This window comes from Tympanuchus pallidicinctus, unplaced genomic scaffold (genome assembly GCF_026119805.1).
Source record: "Tympanuchus pallidicinctus isolate F22 unplaced genomic scaffold, pur_lepc_1.0 scaffold25, whole genome shotgun sequence".
Taxonomy (NCBI): domain Eukaryota; kingdom Metazoa; phylum Chordata; class Aves; order Galliformes; family Phasianidae; genus Tympanuchus; species Tympanuchus pallidicinctus.
Window position 1 is genome coordinate 8,930,207 of NW_026294742.1, and position 26,109 is coordinate 8,956,315.

General features: G+C 47.2%; 2 protein-coding genes across 5 annotated transcripts; both read left to right on the top strand.

Annotated features, from left to right (window-relative positions):
- The first annotated feature begins 1,170 nt into the window (after nucleotides 1–1,170).
- Nucleotides 1,171–16,869, top strand: HSPA4 (heat shock protein family A (Hsp70) member 4). The gene is made up of 19 exons (XM_052689554.1): nucleotides 1,171–1,384; nucleotides 4,666–4,723; nucleotides 6,611–6,751; nucleotides 7,426–7,548; nucleotides 7,987–8,086; nucleotides 8,456–8,589; nucleotides 10,065–10,309; nucleotides 10,658–10,734; nucleotides 11,007–11,158; nucleotides 12,059–12,165; nucleotides 12,468–12,601; nucleotides 13,031–13,212; nucleotides 13,566–13,655; nucleotides 14,136–14,288; nucleotides 14,719–14,844; nucleotides 15,313–15,420; nucleotides 15,697–15,816; nucleotides 16,202–16,363; nucleotides 16,611–16,869. The coding sequence occupies exons 1-19, from the start codon at nucleotides 1,278–1,280 to the stop codon at nucleotides 16,812–16,814; spliced, it is 2,523 nt and encodes an 840-aa protein (XP_052545514.1). The 5' UTR covers nucleotides 1,171–1,277; the 3' UTR covers nucleotides 16,815–16,869.
- Nucleotides 16,870–18,178: 1,309 nt separating this feature from the next.
- On the top strand, nucleotides 18,179–24,910 carry RNF14 (ring finger protein 14). Of its 4 annotated transcripts, none has more exons than XM_052689563.1 (8): nucleotides 18,179–18,312; nucleotides 19,188–19,350; nucleotides 19,840–19,991; nucleotides 20,325–20,846; nucleotides 21,312–21,540; nucleotides 22,164–22,336; nucleotides 22,885–23,015; nucleotides 23,715–24,910. In XM_052689563.1, the coding sequence occupies exons 2-8, from the start codon at nucleotides 19,197–19,199 to the stop codon at nucleotides 23,764–23,766; spliced, it is 1,413 nt and encodes a 470-aa protein (XP_052545523.1). In that variant the 5' UTR covers nucleotides 18,179–18,312; nucleotides 19,188–19,196; the 3' UTR covers nucleotides 23,767–24,910. The 4 variants fall into 4 exon arrangements, with proteins under 4 accessions (XP_052545523.1, XP_052545521.1, XP_052545522.1 ...); XM_052689561.1 differs by having other exon boundaries at nucleotides 18,196–18,312; nucleotides 18,888–19,350; XM_052689562.1 differs by having other exon boundaries at nucleotides 18,200–18,312; nucleotides 19,114–19,350.
- The last annotated feature ends 1,199 nt before the right edge of the window (nucleotides 24,911–26,109 follow it).

A 26,109-nucleotide genomic window follows, 5' to 3' on the forward strand; every position in this document is an offset into this window, starting at 1 on the left:
ACAAAAGGAAGTACTTTAGTAAATGCTGTACGTGCCCATGTATGCTTTAGATGTGTTTTTCCCAGTGCACCTTTTGCTTTGTGTTGCAGAGGAGGCCTAAGAAAAACCAGCTAACAGCAGCCCAGCTGCTACCACTGTTACTGTAAAAACTGGCAGATGGAAGTGTTCTTGTGACGTACAGGCACCTATAAAACATTACTGATATTTTAGCACCCGAGGTTGTGAAAATAGAACAAGATGAAAGACATGCATGTGTACCTGTGAAAGGCTTCAGGTAGAATCAGCGGTGTGGTTCTGTTTAACCAAGTATCCTGACAGCAGAAGAGAACTAGGCTGTGGATGCCCCATCCCTGCAGGCATTCAAGGCCAGGCTGGATGTGGCTCTGGGCAGCCTGATCTGCTGGTTGGTGACCCTGCACGCAGCAGGGGGTTGGAATTGGGTGAGCATTGTGGTCCTTTTCAACCCAGGCCATTCTGTGATTCTGCGAACTACTTGGAGCCGTTTGGGTGCTCAGCTCCTTCTGTCACACAAAGCCATGATTTCTGTAAATTTTCCTTCTCTTGGCACTCTGTTCCTCCTCAAGATCCATTATAGTCAGGTCATCATAATAAATCGCAAGTTTAACTTGGTGGGAAGAAAGTTTAAGTAAAATTTCTGTGCTCACACTGAAAGCCACAGAAGCCTCATAAATCCTCAAAACCAAAGGAATCAACCCTAGGGATTTGCGGTGCTTCCAAGTTTTGGCTTTATTGCATTTCGTGAAATTACATGAGAAAAGCCATTTCTGTGGAGGAGCACAAAGCACGCTGCCAGTTCCTGTGGTCGCCAAGGGACGTGGGAGACCCTGACAGGTGAAAAAATTCTGGGAGCGAACTAAAGTGCCGATGATTCTTGATTTTCATATCACAACCAGGAGCCCGAGGTCCTCTCCACGCTCTGGCGGGCACGGAAGCTCTCGCAGCAGCTCGTCCCAGGCCCGGCGCAACGAGCTCCGGCCGCCCGAGGCGGCGCCCCTCTACTCTCCAGGGCCCTTCTGCGGCTGCGCGGCGATGCCGCTCTCCGCGCGCCCGGCGGAGATCTCGCGAGAGCACCCGGTCCCCTCGCGTCCCGCTCTGCGCGGCGCTGCGGCCCTACGGGATCTTTCGAGAAGTGCCGGGCCCCGCCCCCCCCCCTCTTCCACAGCGCCGCCGCCGCCGCCGCGCATTTAAACGGGCCGGGCCGCGCCGCGCCGCTCTTCAGCCGTCCGTCCGGCTCGACCGCCTCGCCCGGCCGCACCATGTCGGTGGTGGGCATCGACCTGGGCTTCCAGAGCTGCTACGTGGCCGTGGCCCGCGCCGGCGGCATCGAGACCATCGCCAACGAGTACAGCGACCGCAGCACGCCGTGAGTGGGGCGCGGGGCCGCGGGCCTCAGGGAGCGGGCGGGAACGTGGCGTCGGCTCGCCGCCGCTGCCGGAGGCGTTGGGCTGCGATATTGACGTCCGTAGCGCCGAGGGCAGCGCCTGCAGCCCGAGTGCTGCGCCGGGCGGAGCTCTGGGCCTCCCTGCCGTGTGTGCTGAGCCTAGAACCTGAGCCACTGTGAAGGTGGAGTGTTTGAACCACAGCGGAGGGTGAAGAGTACGGCTGTTCAACGAGCGGAGTTGTGACGGTGGAGCGGGGCCGGCCGTGTGAGAGCCGGGGAGCCCGATGGGAAGCTCTTAGGAATGCTTTTGCGACTCCCTCTGTGCTGGAGCGTAGCTTTGTTTTGAGCATGCTGAAATAAATGTCTGTCTTGGTGAGGAAATTGTCTAGTCTCGGTTTTCTTACCGTCGTACCTCCTTAGGAAGATGAGCATAGGGTGACCTTGTGCTTCATTAGATGCCTCAGCTCTGTTTGCTTCTTTCTGCTGAAAGCGGTGAATAAAAGGAGAATAATGCTTCTGTCTGTGCCAGAGGAAGGGCTGCTCTCTTAGGCTTCTTCAGCAATACAGTACATAAGTACAGATGGACTGAGGCAGTGTCCCACATAAAGCTGTTGAAAGCAGGAGCTGTGTGTCAAGTCTTCAGGCTGCTGAGGTGCTGCTTTGGTATATCTGAGATAAGAGCACAGATTTCCCTCATCGAAGGGAGATGAGTGATGGAAAGTGTTGTCCAATGATGTATCTTTCAGGAAATGGTTATGGAAAGTCAAAAGTGTGCAACTGGAAAAACTGTCATATTGAAAGTGGCAGTTTTTAACTGGCCTTAATCCTCAAGTGCTGTTCTGGAAGCCTGTACACAATACTGAGGGAATACAGAATACAGTTCTGTGAGCACATGTGTTTGTATTAAAATGTTCTGAATGACTTTAAATGTCCGACTTGTAAATGAAGGCCTGGCTCAAAGTGTTGGAGCTCTGTGTCTCCTCAGTGAGTTCTGGGCTGTTGTGTGAGCAGCTGGGACCTTTCCTCAGGAACTGATTCCTGGTCAGGGTTAGGCAATGTTCTGTGCTTTCCGCAATGAGCTTTGGGAGGGATTAGCAGGAAGAGTTTATTGCAACTGAGCATTAATAAGCAGAGCCCAGTGAACATGCTGTGCTTGTTGTTCAATGGCAGAGATGACATTTTCACTGAATCTTCTTTCAGAATGCTGTGATTTGGAAGCTGTGTATGCAGAGTTGGTGCAGAATGATTGTATTTGAATGGTGGTCTTGAAGAGGACTGGAGTAGAGAGTGAGCTGGAAATAAATGGGATGGGGGAGGATTAGGGCTGTTTCCTGCTCCACGTGGGGATGAGGGTGCTTGAATTACATGAAATAGTTGTAAGTGATCTGAGGAAGCTGGTGCTGGGTTTCAGCAGCGAGGAAGTGTGCTGTTAGACTGTGGGTGTCTTCCAGGGAAGTGGGTGAGGTGGGGTGGGTTTGGGGCTGTGCCTGCAGGGACCTCCTTGGGTGTAAGGCAGGGCAGAGCTCTGCCGGGGCCGCTGTTAGACCTGACCTCCACTGTGGTTGTTTCTATTTAAAACACTATGGTTAGTTATTCAACTTTCAGTGAAATGCATGTAATTACTGGCATAATTTGTGTTTAATGAGCTCACTGTGGTTCCTTTGGGCTGACTGGGGAGTGAGGCTGGCAGCAGTCCCTGCTGTGGCTGCCACAGCCCCGCAGTGCCCCATGTGGGGCTGCCCTGCTCCAGTGTCCAGCGCCAAGCAGGTGGCAGGCGTGGATAAGAAGGATATTTGTGCTGGAGTTTTTGTTCCTGATGTTATGATGGAGAAGTCTCAGTACGTAGTTACTGTGCTCTGTCCTTTTCTTGAGCCAACTTTCTGCCTTGAGGTTTAACTCTGGCAGATCTAAAGAGGTCTAAATAAATTAGTGGTGTGTGGTGATTGCGGCCTGATGACCTGTGTATTTAGTAGCAGGATATTTTTTTCTTGTAGGAGAAAAACACAAATCCGTGCTCATGCCTTAATTTCCTTCAGGAGAGCAAAGTCAATGAATAACCAGCTCCCTGCTGTGTGCTGTGGGGCTTCTGGCTGTGAGCTGTGCAGCCCAGCAGAGGCCTTAAAGTTTGCGTGGTACCAGGGTGACTCACTTTTCATTAACTAATCCCTTAATAATTGTTTCAGAAGATTTATTCCTGGAATGTTAGTTTGGTTGCCACGCATGCTTAAAGGGGTGGGCCTAGTTTCAGCTGCTGAACTATTACTAAATTGAGATCTTTAAAAAAGAAATTATCTCAGTGCAGCCATCCATTCTGCTTTTGGCTCTTTCAGTTCAGAGGACCAGTTCTGAACCTTGGTATGAGCTGAAGTTTAGTTTGAGTGGGGCAGCCCTATGGTATAACCCTGCTCCAAGGTAGTCTCTAAACATAGAGATCAGCTTAATTATGTTGTTAATGTCTTGTTAATAGTAACGACCTGCTTGACTAATTGACTGATGAGGGCTTTTCCTCAGTAACTTCCTCAGTATGAGGGTCTGGGACAAGAGAGCAAGGTGGGAAAGAGTTTACCTTCAGAGCCTATAGAGTTAACTATATCCTATAACCTATAGAGGTGGAAGTTGGCAGCTCAGTAGCACTAGGCATTTCCTCCAACAGGAGCATTTATCTGTTTTCTTCCATCTGTGAGCCCTGTGTAGAGTTTGGGGTAAATGACAGCTTTTTATCCTTTGATAATCTGTGCTTTCATATCTGGAGTGCAGGTGAAGCCCATTAGTAGCAGTCTTTCCAGTTGTTTTAACTTGTGCTGTTGAAGGGTTTTATTTAAAAATGAAAATCTTAATTAGCACAGATACGTAGGAGTAATTTGTTAAATAGTGAGGTACCAGTGTGCTTCTGAGCGTTTGGGTGCTTTCTGTACTATCAGCTGTCATTTCTTAGGCTGGCCTTGGTGCACTACTAACCACGGAGATGAACTGCCTACCCATTGTTACTTGTTATTACTTAGGCTGTTTCAGGTTTATATCTGTTGGTTTTGGTGCTGTTCGGTGAGCAGTATTTGCGTGAATCCAGAATGCCTGCATCTTTCTTGAGATCAGAACTAGATTGCATGTGTGAATTAGAATGAGTGGCCAACCTTCCTAATGGGCCAGATGTTAATTATCCACAGAACCACATTATCAACATCTCTAACAAAGAGCCACCACCACTGGGACTGCTGATGCCGAATTCCTACCAACCACTAACAGGATCCTTCCTCTCCTTTTAGGTCATGCATAGCCTTTGGACCCAAGAACCGCTCTATTGGTGCTGCAGCTAAAAGCCAGGTACAGTTTGGGGTAAAAGCAATTTCAGCACTCAGCTGTCAGATTAGCACAGTGTATTTTTGTCAGTGAAGCTTAGAATGTCTCTGAACTGGCTCCTTGAGGGTCTCACCGTAACAAACAGCTTAATGCAGTTGTTCAGCCTGTAATGCTGCACTGTCCTCTTGGATGGGAGTCTCAAAGTTGTACATAATAAAATTGAAGCAGTTCTTTACATGGAAATCTGAAACTTTTTTAAAGTTACAAATGTGGGTGCTAAAGAGAAGCTGTAGTGTTTTGCCTCCTTTGCCCGTTTTGCTGTGTGCATTGGGTAGCTTTTCATTATGAGATTCTATTCCATGCGAGTCTATTAAGTGATTTCCTTTGGTAGAAAGGGGAAAACCTGAGTATGAATATGTGTAGCTGCTTCTCATGGTTGAATTACAAGCTAAATGTCTGTAGGCTTTCTTGCACGTTCTTCTGAGTTTGTTGGTGTAGGTAGGCAAATAGCTGAGAAGACCAAGAAGAGGTTTAGCTGATTTTCATCCTGCTCCATGAGACCTGGGTCCTGCTGTGTTGTCTCTTGTGTTGCTGTGAAACCCAGTAAAACGTGATTCTTTTTGAAGTCCTACAGGAGGTGACTATTCAAACACTTGGTTTTTCTTAGCCTAAAATACCTAGAGATGTGTGAAGATTCAGTATCTAGGACAAAAGTGACTGGGCACAACTGTGTTATTCAAGAACAGAAGAACTGTACTAAACTAAATCAGATGTTTTTCTGGAATTGGGTGTCTGCTTAGCTTAAAGAGGTTCATTGATGCAGAGATCCAGTAGAGGTGAGGTATGTCCTGCAGAAATTGAACTTACAGAAGATCAAAACCAGGTTACTTAGGAAATGTGATTAGGAAAACAGAGCGGTGCAGTGCTTGTCTGCTTGATCAGAGACCGTGGTTTTTTCCTCGGTGTGTCCTGCTCTAACTTAAGTGAAAGGGTTAAACAGGGTAACGTGTTGTAGTGGAAATGTTAAGTCAGGGCTTGAAGCAGTGGTGGAGCACCTGGTGGGGAGGCAGGGCCAACCTGGAGGAGCTCAGCTGCGTGCAATGCACTGAGAGATGGAAGGGCTGGAGCAGGATCCACCCCTTCCCTGCCCTCATTTAAGGGTTGGCAGTGGAGGCAGGGGGATCTTGCTGGAGATCCCTGCATACCTGAGGTCTTCCAAAGGTAAGCAGCTCCTTTCTTTTGTCTCTGTGCCCATGGCTGTTGCATTTCAGCAACTCACTTGCTGCAGCCTGGGTCCTTGCTGCTCTGCTGCCATGGCTGTGCTTTCCGTTGCATTATACTTGTACTAGCCAGAAACAGGCTCTAATGACTTCAATTCTACTTCTGCACTATCTTTTAATGACATCCTGCCTTTTGTCAGTTATGTCAAATTGGCAGTGTCAGCCTGGGGGCCCTGCTGACTTTTTAAAGCTTTACAACAAGGTTCCTGAGCTGTTTTGTAATAATGTTCATCTGTTGAATGTCACTTGCATGTGAGGGGCTGATGTGAAGTATACCTCACTGCTTTTGTCGTACTTGTTAACTTACTGGCTGCATCACAGTCTAAAAGGAGGGTGGTAGGAAACAGGTAAATGAAAGAGGACACTTTGGAATGCTGTGCATACAGTATGAGAATTTGATGCTCACTGTGTGGCTCAGTTTTCAGGCGTACATTTTATATTGAATCTCCAACTCGTGTAGGTTGCCTGAGAGATCAGAGGGGAATTGCATTCTCACATCTGCCCTGGTACCATTAAGGTACTGGTGAACTAATTCTCAGCAAGAAAAGCACAAGAGTAGATCTCTGTATGGTCTTTGTTTGAATTCAGTTGTTCCCCTGACAAGTTGTATTAAAGATTTCTTTTCCTCTAGGTTATTTCAAATGCAAAGAATACAGTACAAAGTTTTAAAAGATTTCATGGTCGTGCATTCTCAGATCCCTTTGTTCAAGCTGAAAAAACAAGCCTTGCCTATGAACTTGTCCAGCTGCCAACAGGCTCAACTGGCATCAAGGTAAGTCTGGAGTGCTTGAAAAGGTGCCAGAGGAGGGAAGCAGTAATGGTTTCCTTTTATCTCGTTATTTTGAATCTGCTTGCTGAGGTTTCTGTGCTCTTGTGACTAGCAGGTGTTAAATAGAAGGCTAATAGTGCTGATGGTCTTTGCAGGTGTTCCATGAAACTGGTTTTGCAGTTCCACATTATTCTCCTTGCAAACCCAGTCCCATGCAAACTATTCTGTCAGTGCTGTGTTTTCCACGGTCACTTTTGGAAGGCATTTCCTTGACTGGTGTGCTCATTTAACTGCTGCGATGCTGACATCCTACACTCATAGAATATGAGCATGTCAGGTGAAATGGTGGAAACAAATCATGTTTTTAAGTGATACATAACAGATTTTAGCAGTGACTGATATAACTTTCCAAAGCAGTGGGAAGGAGGGTGTCCTGGGCATTGTGTAGCACCCAAGATGTAAAAAACTGTCCGGAGCAGCTTCATGTGTGTGAGCTCTGAAATCCATTTTCCAGCATTCATGTGTAGGGGTTACGACTTGCTGTGTGTCAGTTAGGCCCTCGGGAGGGTGGCATAGAGCTGTGTTACTTTTGGAGCTTACTTCCAGTAAGACAGCTTCTTGCGTGTGCTCTGTGCTTGCAGTACATGGTTCTTAACGTAGTGTGCATGTTTTTTAAGGTTATGTATATGGAAGAAGAAAGAAACTTTACTATTGAACAGATGACTGGAATGCTTCTTACCAAATTAAAAGAGACCGCTGAGAATGCGCTTAAGAAGCCTGTAGTTGATTGCGTTGTTTCTGTAAGTATGGGAGGAGCTTCCCTTGGACACGGTGTCATAAACTGAAATGGGTGCTGGTCACAGCGTGGCGTTGCCCGTAGCACCTGAGTAGTCAGCTGTGTGCTCTCTGCTTGAGACTCAATGTTCTGTCTTGAAGTTAGACTGACTTCACTGATGACAAAGTATCTTGAGGTTTTTTGTCTGGTAAATAAACAGCTGAGACCTCTTTCTGGCTCTGTTTCTCTGCTAGTGAAATGAGCAGTTTGAGAGGGCACAGTGCTCCCAGCATTTTGCCCTCACATAACATTGTGTGCTTTCTCCCTGTTGTGTCTGAAATGAATGTCAAACTGGAAGGATCCCCATGGAGGGGAACAGCTGTGCTCTGTTGTCTCTACACTTCTGTCTAATGGTTTGCTGTGGGTGATTCTTTCAAATGGTGGCCATCTGATCTTCTTGCAGGTTCCCTGTTTCTACACAGATGCAGAGAGGAGATCTGTGATGGATGCCACACAAATTGCTGGTCTCAACTGTCTGAGACTAATAAACGAATCAACAGCAGGTAATGCCTTGCTTTCTTCTTGAATCACTTGATGTTTTTGTTTTATTAGGACTTGTAATTTGTCAGTGGTCCATACCTGCTGGAGTTACAGCTGACTGTTCAGTTTCTTAAGCCCATTTTTCATTATGTTAGTGGCATAAGGATGTTTCTGAAATACCTGTGTAATGCGTGTAATCTCTTCTGGGAGTTGCTAATAACTGTTTGGTGTTCTTCCATGTTGCTTTAGCATTGGTATTTAACTTAACAAGAAACTTCTGTAGCTTGGAAAAGATGAAATGCTAATGCTGTTTACTGCTGTACCAGTTAATGCTTGAGAGAGGATTTGAGAAACTGAATGCCCTAATTATGCTGATTCTCACTTCTGTACAGTTGCCCTTGCATATGGAATCTATAAGCAAGACCTGCCTGCCCTAGAAGAGAAGCCACGGAACGTTGTTTTTGTGGATATGGGGCATTCTGCGTATCAGGTTTCTATTTGCGCCTTCAATAAAGGAAAACTGAAAGTAAGCAATCAGTTCTGTGCCTATTCTAAGTACCAGCAGCAGTATTCACCAGCACGTATGAAACTGTGGCAGTCAAGTTTGCCTATCTTTACCCAGGATCTTCTTTTTATACTTCTGAAGTTGTACTTGGAGCTCAAAATGTAGAGTTTAAGGTCGGGCGGGGATGTAGAGCTTTTGAATGGTACAGAGAGGAAGCAAACCTGTGTCAATTGGTGACCTTTGGCAAAGGGGAAAAGGGCTTGATTATGTTTGTTCAGAAATTGATTTGAGCAGAGGCTGCTTTCGAAAATGCAGCCCAGTCATGAGGTGTAGCATGAAAAGAAATTCCTGCAAGGATGCGAGTTCAAACATCAGGTCACTGAGGTGCTCATGTGAAAGAGTAATTGCTGTTAACAGTGTGAAGGTGCAAATGAAGCTAAGAAGTTAGTGTACTCCTCAGGACAAGTTGCCAAAGCATTACTGTTTTGCAGCAAATGCTGGTATTTCTCAATTAGGCTTTTACAATCTGTATTTCTGTGGCTGCAGTAGTTTTCCATTACCTGAAGAAACACTTGAGATGTGATGTAAAATGAGAAGGCAGGACTTGTAAAAACATTACTTTTCTTGTAGTTCTATTTTCTCTTATGAGGAAGCTTAACCTAGATTAAGTTCTTTGGAGCTATAGTAGTATTGAAGACACTTGAGTATGAACAGTGATGGATAGCAAGGCAGTTAAAAGCAGTGCAGTAACTGGCCCTAATCATGAGAGGTCTCAAACTCAGTGCTGTAAGAACAGAGTAGCAGACATGGGTGGGCTCTGGGTTTTCTGTTGGTGATTTCTTCATCAAAAATGAGCTCTGATTTTTCAAGAGTTGCACTTTGTTGCTTTATTTTTAGCCTTGTGTGTTCCACCCTAAGGCATGAAATACTCAGCTGGGATGCATTCAGAGTGACAGTGGCTAAGCAGAGTTTGGAAACTTGTGGTCTGCTTATGGTACAGGGTGCTGACCAGGCTGCACTGAGGCCTTCCCAAATCCTCTTAACTGGAGAAGTTGCTGCTTTCTTACAGAACTAGTAAGAAAGCTTTTTGGTGTGTAGCATAGAGGATGTGTGTTTTTCTTGGAGCATATGCATGCTCTGCAGTTTTTTGAGGGAATACCATTTACACAGAGTTGAAATACTTGTGGAGCTTCTATAAGTCTCCTTTTAATGACAGTTCTTTTTCAGTAGCATTTAGAACAAATATTTAATGCCAGCTACAAAAGTCATTTATAAACCGTGGTGCAGGTTTTGTAGGCTTAAAAACCCAAAACAACAAAAACACGTTCACATCTTCTAGGGTGTGTGCAGCTGCTTCTGCAACTGCTGTCAGCAATTAAGTATAGCATGTTAGAGGTGTACTTGAGGTGTAGTTTGGCATCAACCAACTGCCATCTGACTTTGCTGAAGGAATGATTTGGTTGAACTGTTACTGAAGAGTTCTTTGTTTTTTAAAGGTTCTTGCCACAGCATTCGACACAACGCTCGGAGGCAGGAAATTTGATGAAATGTTGGTGGAATACTTCTGTGAAGAGTTTGGAAAGAAATACAAACTAGACATAAAGTCAAAGATCCGTGCATTGCTGAGGCTGTATCAGGAATGTGAAAAACTGAAAAAACTGATGAGTGCCAATGCCTCCGATCTCCCAATGAACATAGAATGTTTCATGAATGACATAGATGTTTCTGGAACAATGAACAGGTAACGTATGTGCTCTTACAAAGGTAAGTTGTGCAGAGTGCTCCTTTGCTGCTTCTGGGAAGGAGATGCTTTACAGAGTACCAGGGCTGGAGAGAGTGTATGCTGGTGTGCTGCTCAGAGTGGTGTTCAGAGGCTGGTCAGTGGCCTTGAGATAGAGGAGGAAGGGCGTGAAGTTCACAGGCATCCCTGGGCCACGATCCCAGTGCAATTTACTCGAGTGCAGAACGGTGACTGAGAAGCACGTGCTGCATGCAGTGTTTGAAAACTGAATGCTTTCTGTTTGGGCAGCCTGTTGTGTCAACTGTAGCTTGTTTATGGTAACATCTTATTTATGATGTCTTTCAACAGAAGTAAATTTCTAGAGATGTGTGATGGACTTCTTGCAAGAGTAGAAGCCCCCCTTCGTAGTGTGCTGGAGCAAGCCAGTAAGTGTGTGTGCATTTGTGTGCAGAGAGATGGTGTTCAAGTGCAGACTTCTTTGGCTGCTGACAGAACGTGGGCAGACTGATTAATACAATTAATGTGTTTTGGCTGAGCGGTTTTAAGCTTTCCAATGTTCTTTCACACAAGCTGAGATCTAAAATCTTACTGCTTTAAATTAATAGTTGGTTTAGCATAACTCAATTCACAATGTTAGTGTACTCGCTTAAAATGCAACAGTGGAATCAATAAAAACTAATGCCTGACTCCTTTCTAGAGTTAAAGAAGGAGGATATTTATGCAGTAGAAATAGTTGGTGGCACAACAAGAATCCCTGCTGTTAAAGAGAAGATCAGTAAATTTTTTGGCAAAGAAGTCAGTACGACTCTGAATGCAGATGAGGCTGTTGCACGAGGTTGTGCACTGCAGGTAAAAAGTGCTATATGTTTTAGCTGTGAATACTTGTATTGAAATCACAAGTACTTGAGCTGAAGTCCATAGGTAGCATAAAAAATGCTTCGTGTGTATGGGAATGGAGTAAAAGAAGCATCAGGAAGGTGGCTGGCAGAATGAGAATGGTGGCTTTAAGTGATCCTTTGCACTGAGCCAGGTCAGTGGGTCAGTACAGATGGAAGTGGAACGTGTGCTTTGCTTCTGCTGTAGTTGGAAGCTGGTACTGTGATGACTGTCATATGAGCACTTCACTTCTCTGGGCTCCTTTGGGGGGCCTGAGTTAAACAAAAGCTGCTTTACAGCACTGCTGATAAACAAAACCTGTCCTGAGCTGGAATTGCAATTGCCCAGTGGGCTGAAGCAGTAGCAGATACTCTGTAGTTGCTAGTGCTACCTTCTGCACCTTAGTTTTGCTCCTGTCACCTTATTTTCCTCTTCACATGCTTAATAGATGCTAATCTGTTTGTCAGTGGTGCAAGCCAGCTGTTGGAATGGAATCTGTTTAAAAGGGATGGGGTTACAGTGTGCTTTGAAACAAAACAAAACTATAAGGAAACAACTGGTAATGTCACACTAAAACTGTAGTGTCTGATTTTCTTACCCTGGCACTAAAAACAACTGAGTAGCCAAAGCATAACAAACTAAATGTGATTTGTTCTAAGGCAAAACCTGTGTATTTCCATTTTCAGAGTGAACAGCTGTGACAGCTTCCCAAAAGGAAGTGCACACATGCACTTCTGGTGCTTACTGTGCAGTTCTGCAGTCCATCAGTATTAGTAATCCTACGTATGAGTAGCTGAAATAGCTACTTGCTGAATTAAATTTCTGTTCCTCTGAAGCCTGGATTTTTGTAATGGAACTCCTCTGCTCTTTCAGTGTGCTATTTTATCACCGGCGTTCAAAGTGAGAGAGTTCTCTATCACAGACCTGATCCCGTATCCTATTTCTTTGCGGTGGAATTCGCCAGCAGAAGAAGGGTTAAGGTGAGAGTTCCTTTTTTCTGCACGATTACCTACAGTTTAAAACTCTGTGATGACGATTAGAGAACACAGCATTTTTGGGACAGCTCCCATCTGACAGCTCCCAGCAAGTTTGATAATTTGAAACTTGAGAGGAAAAAAGGCCGAGCTTAATACTGCCTGCACTGCTGTTGCTCTTCAAATAAACAGGTTGGCTTCTGAAAACGAGGTTTTCCTTTAATATATGAAGAATACCTGGAGATGTTTATTAACATCAGCAGGGTCGTGTTGCATGCTATGTAATGTAAGTGCTGTTTTCTTTTCAGTGACTGCGAGGTCTTCCCCAAGAACCACGCTGCTCCGTTTTCTAAGGTCCTCACGTTCTACAGAAAGGAGCCGTTCACTCTGGAGGCATACTACAGTTCTCCCAAGGAGCTGCCTTACCCAGATCCTGCTATTGGTACGTAAAGCCTTTCTGTGGTTTGAAATGCTGATTTCCCTTGTACAGCTTTCTAAGCCTGTTTCTGATTACATTAGTCTGGACCCTGCAGCTTACTGCAAATTGCTTAGGGACAGACTTCTAAAGTCCCAGATCTGCATTTTTACAAATGAGTGGGGTAACATGAATTTTCTGGACAGATACTCAGAATGTAGAAAGTACTGGTGGTGAAGTCTGTAAAGGGAATGCTCAGAATGCTGCAAACCCTGATGCAAATAATTCCATTTTCGTGACATACCGTGCGTGATTCCTCATAGCACGCACTGAAGCATTGTTGACTCAACCTGCTTAGCCTGAGTAGGATTTGAGTGCATTCCAGTGATCTGTTGCCTGCAGTAGTCAGGATTTACTTCACATTCAGTGATGGGTTTTGTTTCTGGAATTGTTCAGCTCACTTCTTGGTTCAGAAGGTCACTCCTCAAACAGACGGATCCAGTTCGAAAGTGAAGGTCAAAGTTAGAGTAAATATCCACGGCATCTTCAGTGTTTCAAGCGCATCGTTGGTGGAGGTTCATAAGTCTGATGACAGCGAGGAGCCCATGGAAACGGATCAGCATGCAAAAGAGGAAGAGGTAATGGACTCTGTGTTGGCTGCTCTTTGAGGCCCTTTCATGAATCTTTTGGCCAAATTCTGGAAAGGTTCTGGGATTTCTGAAAGGATTTAGATGTGTTTAGCAATTAAGTACTAATTTAGGTATGTCGTGGCTGTGACAGATGCCTTGAAAGCAGAACTGGGCTATCGGTGAAAGACTTGATCGTTCTAGGAGTGAGCTGTTAATTGGCAAAGCAAAGGCTAAAAGTATGCAATGATCCCTTGAGGCTCTACCTTCTTTCACCCAAAGAACACTGGAGGCACGTAGAGTGAGCAAGGCAAGAATTGAAGCATTCCTTAATATTCTGAACCGAATCTTTCTATTGATTTCAGAAGATGCAAGTAGACCAGGAGGAGCAGCAAAAGACTGAAGAACAGCAGCAGGTCCAAGCTGAAAATAAGGCAGAGTCTGAAGAAATGGAGGTAAAGTGAAAATTGGTTTTCTTACAGGATTCTTTGGGAAGATTCAAAAGGATGGTAATGTCTGAGCAGTCACCCGTTAGCTTTGTCATAGCTGTGGAAGCTGTATGTGGAGTATTTGTGGTCTGTACTGTGAGTAATGTTTTAAACACAACGTAGCTCTGATTATTGAAGGCCTGCTGTCGGATGAGCTGGTTCTGATGACGTGAGAGCTCTCCATGGGAGAAGGCATTGAGATTTCAGTAATGTAGAAACTAGAGGGGGGATCTGGAAACATTTGGGGGCACATAATTGCTGTGAATGTCACCAGTGGCTGGTAGAAGTGAGCAGCTGCACTGCTTGACTCCTGTGGCAGCAGTGTGAGAGTTACAGATGTGTGTCAGTGTCAGAAGTGCGTGTGCTCAAGCCTTTTTCTGTTACCAGCCTTCAGTGCCTAATTTGAACCAGTGTTTTTCTTACTTTGGATTTATTCCTTCAATATAGACTTCTCAAGGTGACTCTAAGGACAAGAAAGTGGATCAGCCACCTCAAGCCAAGAAGGCTAAAGTAAAGACTACTACAGTGGACCTTCCCATTGAGAACCAGTTGGTGTGGCAGATAGGGAAGGATATGCTCAACTTGTTCATTGAGAATGAGGTAAGCTCTACTTGTCGGAGCTGAAGAGGTCTGTAACTCACAGGGAATCTTGCTGTTCATTAGGTGTGGTTAAATGCTAATGATGGGCAGGGAAAGATGATCATAGCTTTTTGTGGTGAACAGCAGTGGCCCTTGGAGCCAGGATGTGATGCTCCTAATGGAGACTCTCGATCTGTAGGGGAGCTTGGAGTGACTCAGCTGCAGGCTGTGAGGCTGCTGCCCCTGGGGGCTGACTGCTCAGCTGGGGCAGGCTGGTCTGTACTGGATGTGCCTCCAGCAGCAAATTGTGGTTCCTTTTTGTCATCTGCTTTGTGGTAGAGTTCTGCACATTGTTTCAAAATCTGTAACCAAACTGATCTCGTTAAGAAGTATTTTGAGGTCTTGTAGATAATGAGCTTTTTAGCTAACTAATGTGTCAATTTGTTCTCAGGGTAAAATGATAATGCAGGATAAGCTAGAGAAGGAGAGGAACGATGCTAAGAATGCAGTAGAAGAATATGTGTATGATATGAGAGACAAACTCTGCAGTATTTATGAGAAATTTGTTAGTGAAGACGTAAGTATTTCTGGCTTTGTCCTCTGTTTTATTGCAATTAACAGTTATTTTTAATAACCTTTGACTGTATCATATTAGTGTGCTTACTTAGACTGCACTTGTAAGCTTTCAGACTTGAATTTAAACTTGAAACATCTCCAGCCTTTTTGTTTATGACAGTGACCCAAGTGTGGGCCGAGTGCAGGCAGGTGGCACGCAGGGCATATTGTTCTTTCCCAAAACATTTGCAGCTGTGGAAGTTATTGCCTGATCTCCTGCTTTTAGACTGAAACAAGGAGCACTTGACAATCATTTGAAGGCAACCTGACCTACTTCAGCTCTTCGTTGATTTTTAGGAATGGTTTAAGATTAAAAATTTTTAAAAGTTCTTCACATTCTAAAAATGAAACCCTTTAAAGATTCCAAACACCACTTTAATGTCATCCAGTGGGATCATTTCACTTAACTGTTTTGTGTGGATTGCTTCAGGATCGAAATAGCTTCACGCTGAAGCTGGAAGATACAGAAAATTGGCTTTATGAAGATGGTGAAGATCAGCCCAAGCAAATTTACATTGATAAATTAACAGAGCTAAAGGTGAGTGGTTTTTGCATTTCAGTCAGAACTCAGTGAGTCCAGAGAACTTCAAGTGAGGAGCTGGCTAGCTCAGGACCACTAATCTGGAGATTAATGCTTACAACAAACTGATTTATTTACTAAGGATGTAAGCAGACTTGCAACTGGTCTGTGACAACACAAAGGAGAATCTGCCCTTCCTCTAAGTGAAGGGAAACATTGCAAGGAGTTTGGAAATGCTGCTGTGCCCTGCTGAGAGGCGACACGGGGTGATCATGGCGTGTTTTACTTTTTCAGGCCTTGGGTCAACCTATTCAGGCGAGATTTCAAGAATCAGAGGAAAGGCCAAAAGCATTTGAGGATTTAGGGAAGCAAATCCAACAGTACATGAAAACTGTTCATGCCTTCAAAGCAAAGGTATTTCCACACTTAATTTCTGGCGGGTGCCCAGAAGTGATGTGAGGCCTGTTTTGAATCTTAAGTAAGCTGTGCAGAAAGTTCATGCAATGTCCTGGTTAGCTTCTGCCGACCATGTTCTCAGAAGTGGGTTTTGGCTTGAAAAATGTGTCTTCATTAGGAAGTCAATCTTGATTTTTCTTATGAGGGAGGAAATACCAGCAGCAGTGCAACTTGAGTTTTGTCTGTGCAGAGCTGAGGGTGGTTGGGTTAATTGCTAATCAGAACAGCCTTCTAGCTAAATGGTCTGTTTGGTGTTTTGTGATGAGTTCTGGGCAATGAAGTGTTGAGAGTGCGTGCAGTTTGGATGTTCAGTCACGTGCACAGCTACCATGGTGTGTTTCAGGATGAGCAGTATGACCATCTGGATGAAGCAGATGTGGCGAAAGTGGAGAAAAGTGCAAATGAAGCAATGGAATGGATGAATAACAAACTCAATCTTCAGAACAAGAGAAGTCTTACTTTGGACCCAGTTATAAAAGCTAAAGACATACAAGCTAAAACTAAAGTAAGTCTTTCTAGGCAATCATTTCCATGAGTCTTATGCTTCTTGATGAAGTTGTATGCTTGGATGAGGACTGAGGTGAGATCAGCTGTAGAAAAAGATGGTGTTTGGGTGCTGACTTGTTAGGTGTGTAAGGGAACACCTGCCTCTGCTCTGGATATCCAGTCGGTGCCAAAGGTTCACTGAGCAGGCGGGTAACGAAACAATTGGTGAGAGACACCTCTAACAGTTCTTAATTCCTGTTTTACAGGAGTTGACAAGTATTTGCAACCCTATAGTTACAAAACCCAAACCCAAAGTTGAACTCCCAAAGGAGGAGCAGAAACCAGCCGAACCGAACGGACCAGTAGAAGGGCAGGGAGATGGCAGCAGTGGGGCCCAGAGTGCGGAGCCCAGCGCTGCGCCCGCCCCGACAGCTGCAGAGAAGAAGCTTCCTGAGATGGACATTGACTAAACGTCAGTACTTGTTTATATTACTGCAACCCACAATAAAGCTTTAAGTTTGTCAACTTTGTATGTTCTGAATACGAATTGAAGCAAGTGAATACCGCAGCGCTCTTGGTGATCTTTGGAGAGGTTTGTCAGTGCCTGAGGTCAGAATGCTTAGGTAGCCAACTCGGTCAAACAAGTATTTCTTGCCATAGTGATTGTAGCTCGAGGCTTCTGGTACCGTTACAGCTCCTGCGGAAGCAGCCATCGGCTGTCTCCATGTTGAAGCATGTTCATGCTGAGTCAGTCTTGTTTTAAGAAGGGGACTGCACTTCCTCTAGTCCTATTTTCATTCTGTTCATGTTCTCTTGTGTGGCATAGCAGTGTTCAGAAGAGAATGCCTGCTAAAGCTAGGCCAGTGAGACAGGAATGGGAGGGGGCTGCTCCTCAGACCTGCAGCCTCTTCTCACTGCTTACCTTAGTCTAGCCTGTGTTTAAGCATTAACACACCTCTAGGTTTTCTCTTGATCTGCACCTGATCGGCTCCTGCTTGCACAAGGTACGCAGAGCAGCGGGTGAGTGTTCCCATGCCTTTATTCCTGCAGTGGGTGTCACCGCTTCACCCATAGCCCCAAATCAAATCCATTTACCTGAGATGTAGAATAGTGACTGCACTCCTAACAGCTCAGGCACGAATGTGCTCTGAACCACCAAGTTTAGAGTCCCTGGTTAGTCAGTAGCCTTGTCTGCAGCTCAGTAGGTGCTTGTAGGAAGGATGAGGGCTGCAGCCCAGCTGCCTGCACTGAGCGCTGACTGCTGTGTTCCTAACTCTTTAGGGGGTGTGCTTGCTTCCATGAGGCCTTCATTTGGAATGTTTGTTTTTCTTTTTCAGGAACAAAGCATTTTTTCTATGAGTTTATGCAGTAATTTGCTTCTAGTACTGATTGTCATTAAACTTGCAAACGTTAATTTGTATGTGTTAAAGCCGAAGTTGAAACACCGTTCAGCTGTTGGAAGAAATAAATGCACTGGATTCTACTGGACAACTTTCTGAAGCCGTTGATTGCGGGGGGGGGGGGGGAGTTGAGCGTCTCCTTAGCGCCCGCGGCCCCGGAAGGCGGGATGAGTTCGTGGCTGCGGGGCTGAGCTGAGCTCCGGGCCGGCGCTTTGAGCCCGGCTGCAGCTGGCGAGGGCGGCGTTCTGCGGGCGGGGAGCGCAGCAGCACCCGGCGGCCCGTCCCGCAGCGCTGCTCGCGGCGCCTTCCGTCCATGCGCGCAGTTTCTGCCGCTCGCCCGGCCGCGGCGCCTCCCGAGGGACCCCGCGTTCCTCCCGGCCGCCGGGGGGCGCTGTGGGGAGGGCGGAGCGCGGCGGGCGGAGCTGGGCGCTCTGCGCTGTCAGCGGCGCGGCCGGGTCGGGGCCTCCGCCCTCCGCCGGTCCTTTTCGGTTCGCGCGTCCCGTCCGCTGCGGAGCCGGCAGCGCCCCGTTCCGCGTCCCTCGGGCCGCGCGGCCGCCACGCGGCTGAGGTAACCGGGGGCGGCCGTGCGGAAGAGCGAGCTGTGACGGGGGGTCGGCCGGGTTCTGCGGGGCGCCCCGTGCGGCCGCGGCCCCGCCGGGCGCCGTCACCGCGGCCTCCGAACTCAGTCCCGCCCGTGCGGGAGCGCGGCGGGAGGCTTTCTGTTCCCGGCTCGCTCCGGTTACGTTTCTGCCCGGCGGGAGCGGTGCCGGGGCGCAGCGGGTCGGGACTCCGCGGCGGCCGTTGAGCGAACCGTCCCGGGCGCGGCGTCTGGCGGAGCTGTGGCGGGGGAACTTCGACCCTGCGGCTCCGTGCGCGTGGCCGCAGCCGGGCGGTGCCGCAGCGCCGTGCACTGACAGCCCGGCCGGCGTTTTGTGCGCGACGCGCGGAGCGTTGCGGGACCGCGCTGCGGCTGTGCCGGGCACACGGCGCCCCCTGCCGGCCGGAGCGCGCGGCGCCCGCGTGGGGTTCGGAGCTTACGGAGGTATTCAGAAACTTTGTCGTAAACGTGCCTTTCTGGAGCGCTGCTCGAGCGATTCTGTTCCTAATGCGTTTCTCTTCTTTTCTGCTCTGTTTCCCTTCCAGTCGCTGTGCGATGTCCAGCTGCCGCTTTTCCCTTTGCTGTATTTCGCTGCTATTCTTGCAGCTGTTCTCAGCCGCTGACGACCGTTTGCTTTTTAAGTCCTCCACGTTCTGTCGGTGTTTCCCATTCTGTAAAGTTACCAACGCTTTTTTTTTCAATTCATAAAAGAAGTGTAATCGCGTTCTGTGTTCGTATCGGCTGCTTTGGTTTCTGACTCTTCCTGTGGAGGCGTCAAACAGGCGCGCAGTTTGGATGGGATGCGTGAACTCAGTTGATGCTATAGAGCGGTGTTAACCCCACAGACACCTTAAATGTCTTCAGAAGACAGAGAAGCTCAGGAGGATGAGCTGCTGGCGCTGGCCAGCATCTATGAGGAAGATGAGTTTAAGAGAGCCGAGTCAGCACAAGGAGGAGAAACCAGAATTTGTTTGGAGCTGCCCCAAAACTTCAAAGTTTTTGTGAGCGGTGAGTTGTGGTGGCTTCCGTTATCTTTAAGTTGCCTTTCACCAGGTAGTTTCCTGGTGCCTTCTCAGATGCTCTCATAGGCTGTAGGAATATTTAGCTGACAGAGCAGTGCGGGACCCCTCCTCGTGTCTGTGGCACTGCTGGGGTTGTGTCAGGCTGGGCACTCTCACCATTTGGATGCAGCCTCTCCACTGAGATTCAAAATTCGAGCCGAGTCGCAGCATTTCTTTGGGGTAATTAAGTTCATGTATTTATTTTTCCCCTGGGGGTTTTTTTTCCTTGTCCTCAGTTCCTGCAGGATCTGCTGTTTCACAGCACTCCTGTTTATTGGTTTAACCCCACACAACCTCACGGCGCTTAATGCACCCTTATTTAGGGTTGAATAAATGATTTTAAAATTCATCAAACGGACAGAGAGGCCGCCTGTGCCATCCTTTGGTTCTCATCTTTTTGTTATGTCTCACGTTGTCTCCATTGGCTTTGGCTCAGGCAATTCCACAGAGAGTCCCCAGGGCAGGGGCTTTGAATGCACCGTTTGCTTTCTGCCTCCGCTTGTGCTGAATTTTGAGCTCCCAGCGGACTACCCATCCACCTCCCCGCCTGCGTTTACCCTCAGCAGCAAATGGCTCTCCCCAGCACAGGTTGGTGAATCACTTCTGACGTTCTAGCAGAGCTTTTGTGGTCGTGAGTGAGTGCACAATCAGCAGCGCTCTGCTGGATGTCAGCATGGCACATGCAACTAAAATGGAGACTTGAGTGATGGCACCTGGCTTTCACTTGGCTCTTTTCTTACTTGGTTACACCTTCTGAGAGTTCATATTCTATGAACATTATTTTTATGTCTTTTACACATTACCTAAAAGTTTTGGGATTTGAGATGTAAATTTGCATTAAAGGAGGACCATGGGAGAGGGAGGAGAGCTGCCACGAGTTCTCAGAGCTCACTGAAACCTGAAGTGCTTTTTCTTTCCTAGCTCAGCGCTCTTTGCAAGCATTTAGACAACCTGTGGGAAGAGAACCGAGGCTGCGTGGTCTTGTTTGCCTGGATGCAGTTTCTGAAGGAAGAAACGTTGAGTTACCTGAATATTTCCTCCCCATACGAGCTAAAAATGTGCCAACAAGGGAACACACAGGGCAGGACGCCTTCGGTCCCTCAGGATGCCGAGGATTGTGGTGGTGCAGTGGGCTGTGCTGCAGCTGAAGAAGAAATTGATGAAAGAGCTGTACAGGACGTGGAATCTTTGTCCAGCCTGATTCGGGAGATCCTGGACTTTGATCAGGCTCAGAGAAGGAAGTGCTTTAACAGTAAGATGTACTTGTGCAATATTTGCTTCTGTGAGAAGCTGGGCAGGGAATGCATGTACTTCACCGAGTGCAGCCACGTGTACTGCAAAGCTTGCCTGAAGGACTACTTTGAAATTCAGATCAGGGATGGTCAGGTCCACTGCCTCAACTGTCCAGAACCGAAGTGTGCTTCTGTTGCTACTCCTGGTCAGGTAAGGGATGCGAGCATGGCGGCAAGGGCTGTGTGAGCCCAGCACTGTGGAGCACAGTCTGGCTTTTAATGGTTGGCGTGGCCCAGGGAAATCCTCTCTCTGAGCCACACAGAATCACAGAATCACAGAATCGTAGGGGTTGGAAGGGACCTCCAGAGATCATTGAGTCCAACCCACACGCATTCCTCCAGATTACAGCTGGATCATGGGGAGCGTGTTTTGCCTGCTGGCAGAGTGGTGGCATTGGTCAGAGACTGAACTGACGTCCCTCCTGTTTGCTGCTGTGTGTTTGTTCTTTTGATTGTTTAACTGTTACCAGAATAGCTTTTCTAGGAGTAATTTTGTGGCCTCACTTGGAGGATCCAGACTGAATTCACGCCAGCTGCACTTTTTCATCTATTTAACATTTCTTGTCGTAGGTAACAGAGTTCCAAAGGCAGATAATCCTCCCTTGGTCTTTGTTAGGTGAAGGAGTTGGTCGGAGAGCAGCTGTTTGCACGCTATGACCGCCTGCTGCTGCAGTCCACCCTGGACCTGATGGCAGATGTTGTGTACTGCCCGCGGCCGGGCTGCCAGACACCCGTCATGCAGGAGCCGGGCTGCACCATGGGCATCTGCTCCTGCTGCAACTACGCGTTCTGCACTCTGTGCAAGATGACCTACCATGGGGTCTCGCCCTGTAAAATCACTGCAGGTGAGTCACTGCGTGCCAGGAATGGGCCCCGAAGCAGTTAATTGGGTGTCGTGTGAAAAAGAATGGAAGTCAGAATTTAAACAGGGAGGCTGGTCGGCTCCTGAGCTTGGACAGGATCCTTTAGGTAGGTCTGTTGCTGGCGATTAAAAGATCCCACTTTCGTGGCACTGCACAGATCAGGAAGTCCCTGAACGACTGACGGCCGAATTCAGCGAGGCCATAGAGGGCAGAATGCCTTCATTTATTTGTGCCCTTTTTTACCCTTTCCTGTGAATCCACTTCTTTCTGCTCTTTCTGTACGTGCTCAGGTGACACCCCATGGGCCGCGTGGCCTTGGAATCAAGTGGCATGGCAATAACTTTGTGTTCAGAACAAAAACTTCTGGTTTTCAGTTCAGTTTACATCTTAGACTTGTTCTGATCTCACTGAATTTCTCTTTATGATCAAGCACTGTAAAGCTGTTGAATGAGGAGCAGAGGTCTTAATATTCGTTTTCTTACGTATTCTTATGTTTTACTCTTTAATGAACGATGCTGGTTTCCTGTGAGAATGCTTTATATGCTGCTAGCTGTACTTCCTCCTGTAATGCAGTGCAAAAGCTGTTTCTTTGTTTCACTCTGCAGAGAAATTGATGGATTTGCGTAATGAATATTTAGAAGCCGATGAGGCAACCAAAAGATTTTTGGAGCAGCGCTACGGCAAGCGAGTGATCCAGAAAGCTCTCGAGGAGATGGAGAGCAGAGAATGGCTGGAAAAGAACTCCAAGTCCTGCCCTTGCTGCAGTACTCCTATAGAGGTGAGTGGTGGTGGAGGGGGAGAGGCTGGGATCACAGCAACTCCTGATGGAAATGAATGCAAAAGGCCAAGTCATTCTGTATTTGCATCAGCTCAGAGATTTACTCCCAGTGTCTGAGCTCACCAGTGAAAGCACACTTCTAGCAGCTGGCAAAGAGACCTTTGCCCTTCTGTCCGCAGTATGCAGAGAGGGAGGTTATGGTTTATAGTCAGGGCCGTGAGCTGTTTTGCCCACTGGCAAAATGGTGGCACTGGTCAGAGGCAGCAGCTGATGGTTCAGTGCTGAGAAGATCCAGGTTGACTCAGCGTGGATCCACGTGAACCCTTTCCACGTGTTTTAGACCTTTTCAGACTGCAACTGGTAACACACAGATAGCTTCAGATGAACAGGAGTTTCCAGTGGTGCCACAGCTGAGCCTCGACTCCCAGTTCTCCCAGCTGTGGAAAACATCACTGCTGTGATGGTCAGGGCACGATGCAGCCTTGAGCGTTGTGGTTTTGAGGTCTGACGTGCAAACACCTCATTATTTCTTTTCTTTTCCCTGCCAGAAACTAGATGGCTGTAACAAAATGACGTGTACTGGCTGCATGCAGTACTTCTGCTGGCTCTGTATGGCTTCCCTGTCCAGGGTGAACCCATACAAGCACTTCAATGACCCGTCTTCCCCGTGCTTTGATCGGTACGTGTCTCCGTGTGTTTCCTCCAGTGCTGCACTGCTGCTCTTAGGTTCTGTCAGATGCACATTCCAGAACAGCAGCATTTTTGTTGCTCTGCTTCTGTCCATCAGTGTGGCTGGCGGGATTTTCTCTTGTTCTTGAACCTCGTTTCTCAGCACTTTTTCCTCTCCCAACAACAATTTTTCCACTTCCTACCCAATTTTCCTCTGTTTTTCTCCCTGTGTCTCCTGCTGTCCTTGGAGCTCGGCTTTCACCTCTCTCGACAAAGATGAACTGTTTCACAAGAAAAACCCATACTCTTTCATTTTGTTCCCCTGTTGTGCTGTAGTTGTTTGCCCAGCGCTGTCTGCTCAGGTGACACTCAGCTGTTTGGAGCAGGCAGGCTTGGCTGCTGCTGATATGCTGCTAAAAACCAACTGGGAATTGCAGCATGCTGGTAACTTTTAATACAGCTTGGATCATTATTTTCCAAGATCTCTTGACACTTCATGTCCGTAAGGTGCTGTAAGACCCTCTGCTGTGAAGCACTGTACAAAGGCAAAGTGGCTTCTTTTAACTGACCTTGGGAACTGCAGCATGAGTGTCGTATGCTACTGATAAAAATTATGAAACCTGCTTTTGCTTTTTTATGTTTATGTTTATGTTTATGTTTTCTTTTTACTTTATTTTCTATTCTGATGTAAATTTTGACTGTTTTGCAGATTGTTTCAAGCTATGCAAATTGATGGTGAGTTCTGGGAAGATGAAAACTAGTATTCTTCTCTAGCAACAGATGCTGAAGAAACCAGAGACAGATGCTTTCCTTTTTTTGTCAAAGCTGTTTGATTTTCAGTGCTCTGATGCCATAGAAGAACAATACCACCTTGCACTGCAGGATCCTTGCACAACCCTTCTGTTGCCAGAACCAAAGGAGGCCATTTTACCCACCCTGTGGTCAAGGTGTTGAAAGTCCTAATAGTAACATCCAGTGATAAAGAGAAACGCAACCAAGAAGTGAGAACAGAACGGGAGGTCTGTACCAAGAGGTGCCCCTCGTTCAGCTCCCGAATGGCAGCAATGTTTCTGGAGTGGCCTCCTGAGGAGGTTTGCCTTCCAGGGATGTCAGCTGGCTCCGCTGTTTGGGGCAGCGCCATCCCAGGTGCTGGTTCTGGAGCTGTTAGTTACGCTGCTTGGAAAGGGAAAGTGTTGTGAAGCAGCACAGGCTGCGTTCAGGGGCTGAGCCCGGCGCCCCCTGCATTTCCTGCCTGTTTCTGTGGCAGCAGCTCACTGCTGTTCTGGCAGTGGCGGTGAAGGCGCTGATCCCTGACTCCTTTCACTGGCTGCAGTGCCCGTGTTCTTCACTGAACGCATGGGCAGAACTGGCTGACAGCTGTTTCTGGAGTCGGGGTCACCCTGCGGAGTGCCGCAGTGCTGAGCGCCTCGCTGCCACCCCCACTGAGCGCTGAGCGGAGTCTGGGCAGTGAAAATGATACCAGACAGTTCTGGGCATGGACCGTCTGGATCAGGGGTAATTTTTAGTACCTGAAAGAATTCAAGTTTCTTTCTCACCAGACATTAACTTGTTTACAAAATCTTCTTGTAAGGAATTTGATTAGTTGACGTTCTTGGTTCTGGGCCAGATGCCTCATTTCTGCTGTTCTTGCCCTTTAAATATTTCAAAAAACATGGTTTCCCCTAAAAGCTCAGCAAGCTGTTTTGGGAACATGGAAGTAATTGCTGGAGAGAAACACTGATTTATTTTTTTTTCCTGCTTACAGAATGATCTAAAAAATTATTTTGGAATTCCGACTCTTTAAAGCAAACAGCAGGTCTGGATGGATAGCTCAGGAGCTTGAAAACTGTTCAAACTCGGTTTTGATTGACAGTAAATAAATGTTAGTTAAGTACCTGGCCAAAATGAGTGTTGATGTAGTTCCTTTTGCAGAGGAAAAGTCTCTATTCGAATTGGCAGCGATTAAAGTAGTAAGGGTGGATTTCCTGCCTTGATTTAGGCTGTAGGATGGTGTGTGTAGAGCAAGTTTACATTGTGTATGGTTTACTTGTATTTCCTGCACCTTTCACATGCACTAAATTCACTTTAAGACAGCAAATACAGTTGTCTTCCTGTTTGTCTTCGTTATGGCACTCGTGTAAGCAGCTGTTGGTGTGTGGTACAGCTGTGCTGCTGGGCTCTGGTGCTCTTACACTGCAGGGCTGGGACACTCGAGGTCTCTTGAGGGAACGCAGCAGAGCTCAAAACCTTCATGTGAGCTTGATGCCTGGGGCATCCTGCTGAGGGAACTTGGCACATTTCTGTAAGCTCGGTGCCCTCAGAGCAAAGTTACCTTGGTTTTTGGGGGACATCCGGGCCTGTAGGTGATGGATGTGGTGGCAGTCATAAAGCTGCCGTGGAAACAACACGTGGGATGCAGCCAGCTTTGTGCTGCAGTCCCACAGTAGTTTGCACTCTGCCCCAGTTGTTAACACAGCACCTGAACTCTGTGACCAGGAACCTGCTTTGGAAAGCACTTTCTTCTTGCTGTGCAGATTACGTGGGCAGACAAGGAGTGCTTGGCCCAGGGTGAATGAAGTGTGCATTTATCATTCTCTGCCTGGAGGCAATGCTGCTGGATCTCAGGTGTATAGAGGCAGTGCAGGTCCCTTCTCCAAGGACAGAGGTGCAGAGCAGCAGCCAATGTTCCTGTGGCTGCTGGGCACTCAGCGGCCCTGGGCTGCAGCTCCTGTGCTTAACAGAGGCACAGAAGGACTGAGCCTCTCCACAACAGCTGAGCAGGTGAGTGTGCTCACAGGACAAACAGCTGGCAGCGCAGAGGCAGAACAGCTCAAACCTCATCCTGTCTTCATCAATCAGGGCCAGGCAAGCAACGCCACAACAGCACAGTTTTTTCCTTGAGGCTACTTCTTCCTCTCACAGAATGCTGCTTCCTCATTTCTGTGTGCACACAGAAAGACTGTGCTTAATTACAGACATTTGATGGTACTGGTAGAGAGCTGAGACCTCCTCCTTTTTCCTGTAGAAATTCCCACTCTTTCCCCACCCCCCACCTGGCCCAAAGGAGACAGACAGCCACTGCCTGCCCGGCCGGTTGTGTGGGA

Coding starts and splice junctions, on each gene's coding strand:
- RNF14 (XM_052689563.1), top strand. CDS start 19,197: ATGTCTTCAGAAGACAGAGAAGCTCAGGAGGATGAGCTGCTGGCGCTG. Junction 19,992..20,324: donor AATGGCTCTCCCCAGCACAG/GTTGGTGAATCA, acceptor TTTCTTTCCTAG/CTCAGCGCTCTTTGCAAGCA. Junction 22,337..22,884: donor GCTGCAGTACTCCTATAGAG/GTGAGTGGTGGT, acceptor TTTCCCTGCCAG/AAACTAGATGGCTGTAACAA.
- HSPA4 (XM_052689554.1), top strand. CDS start 1,278: ATGTCGGTGGTGGGCATCGACCTGGGCTTCCAGAGCTGCTACGTGGCC. Junction 4,724..6,610: donor GTGCTGCAGCTAAAAGCCAG/GTACAGTTTGGG, acceptor CTTTTCCTCTAG/GTTATTTCAAATGCAAAGAA. Junction 12,166..12,467: donor CCAGCAGAAGAAGGGTTAAG/GTGAGAGTTCCT, acceptor TTTTCTTTTCAG/TGACTGCGAGGTCTTCCCCA.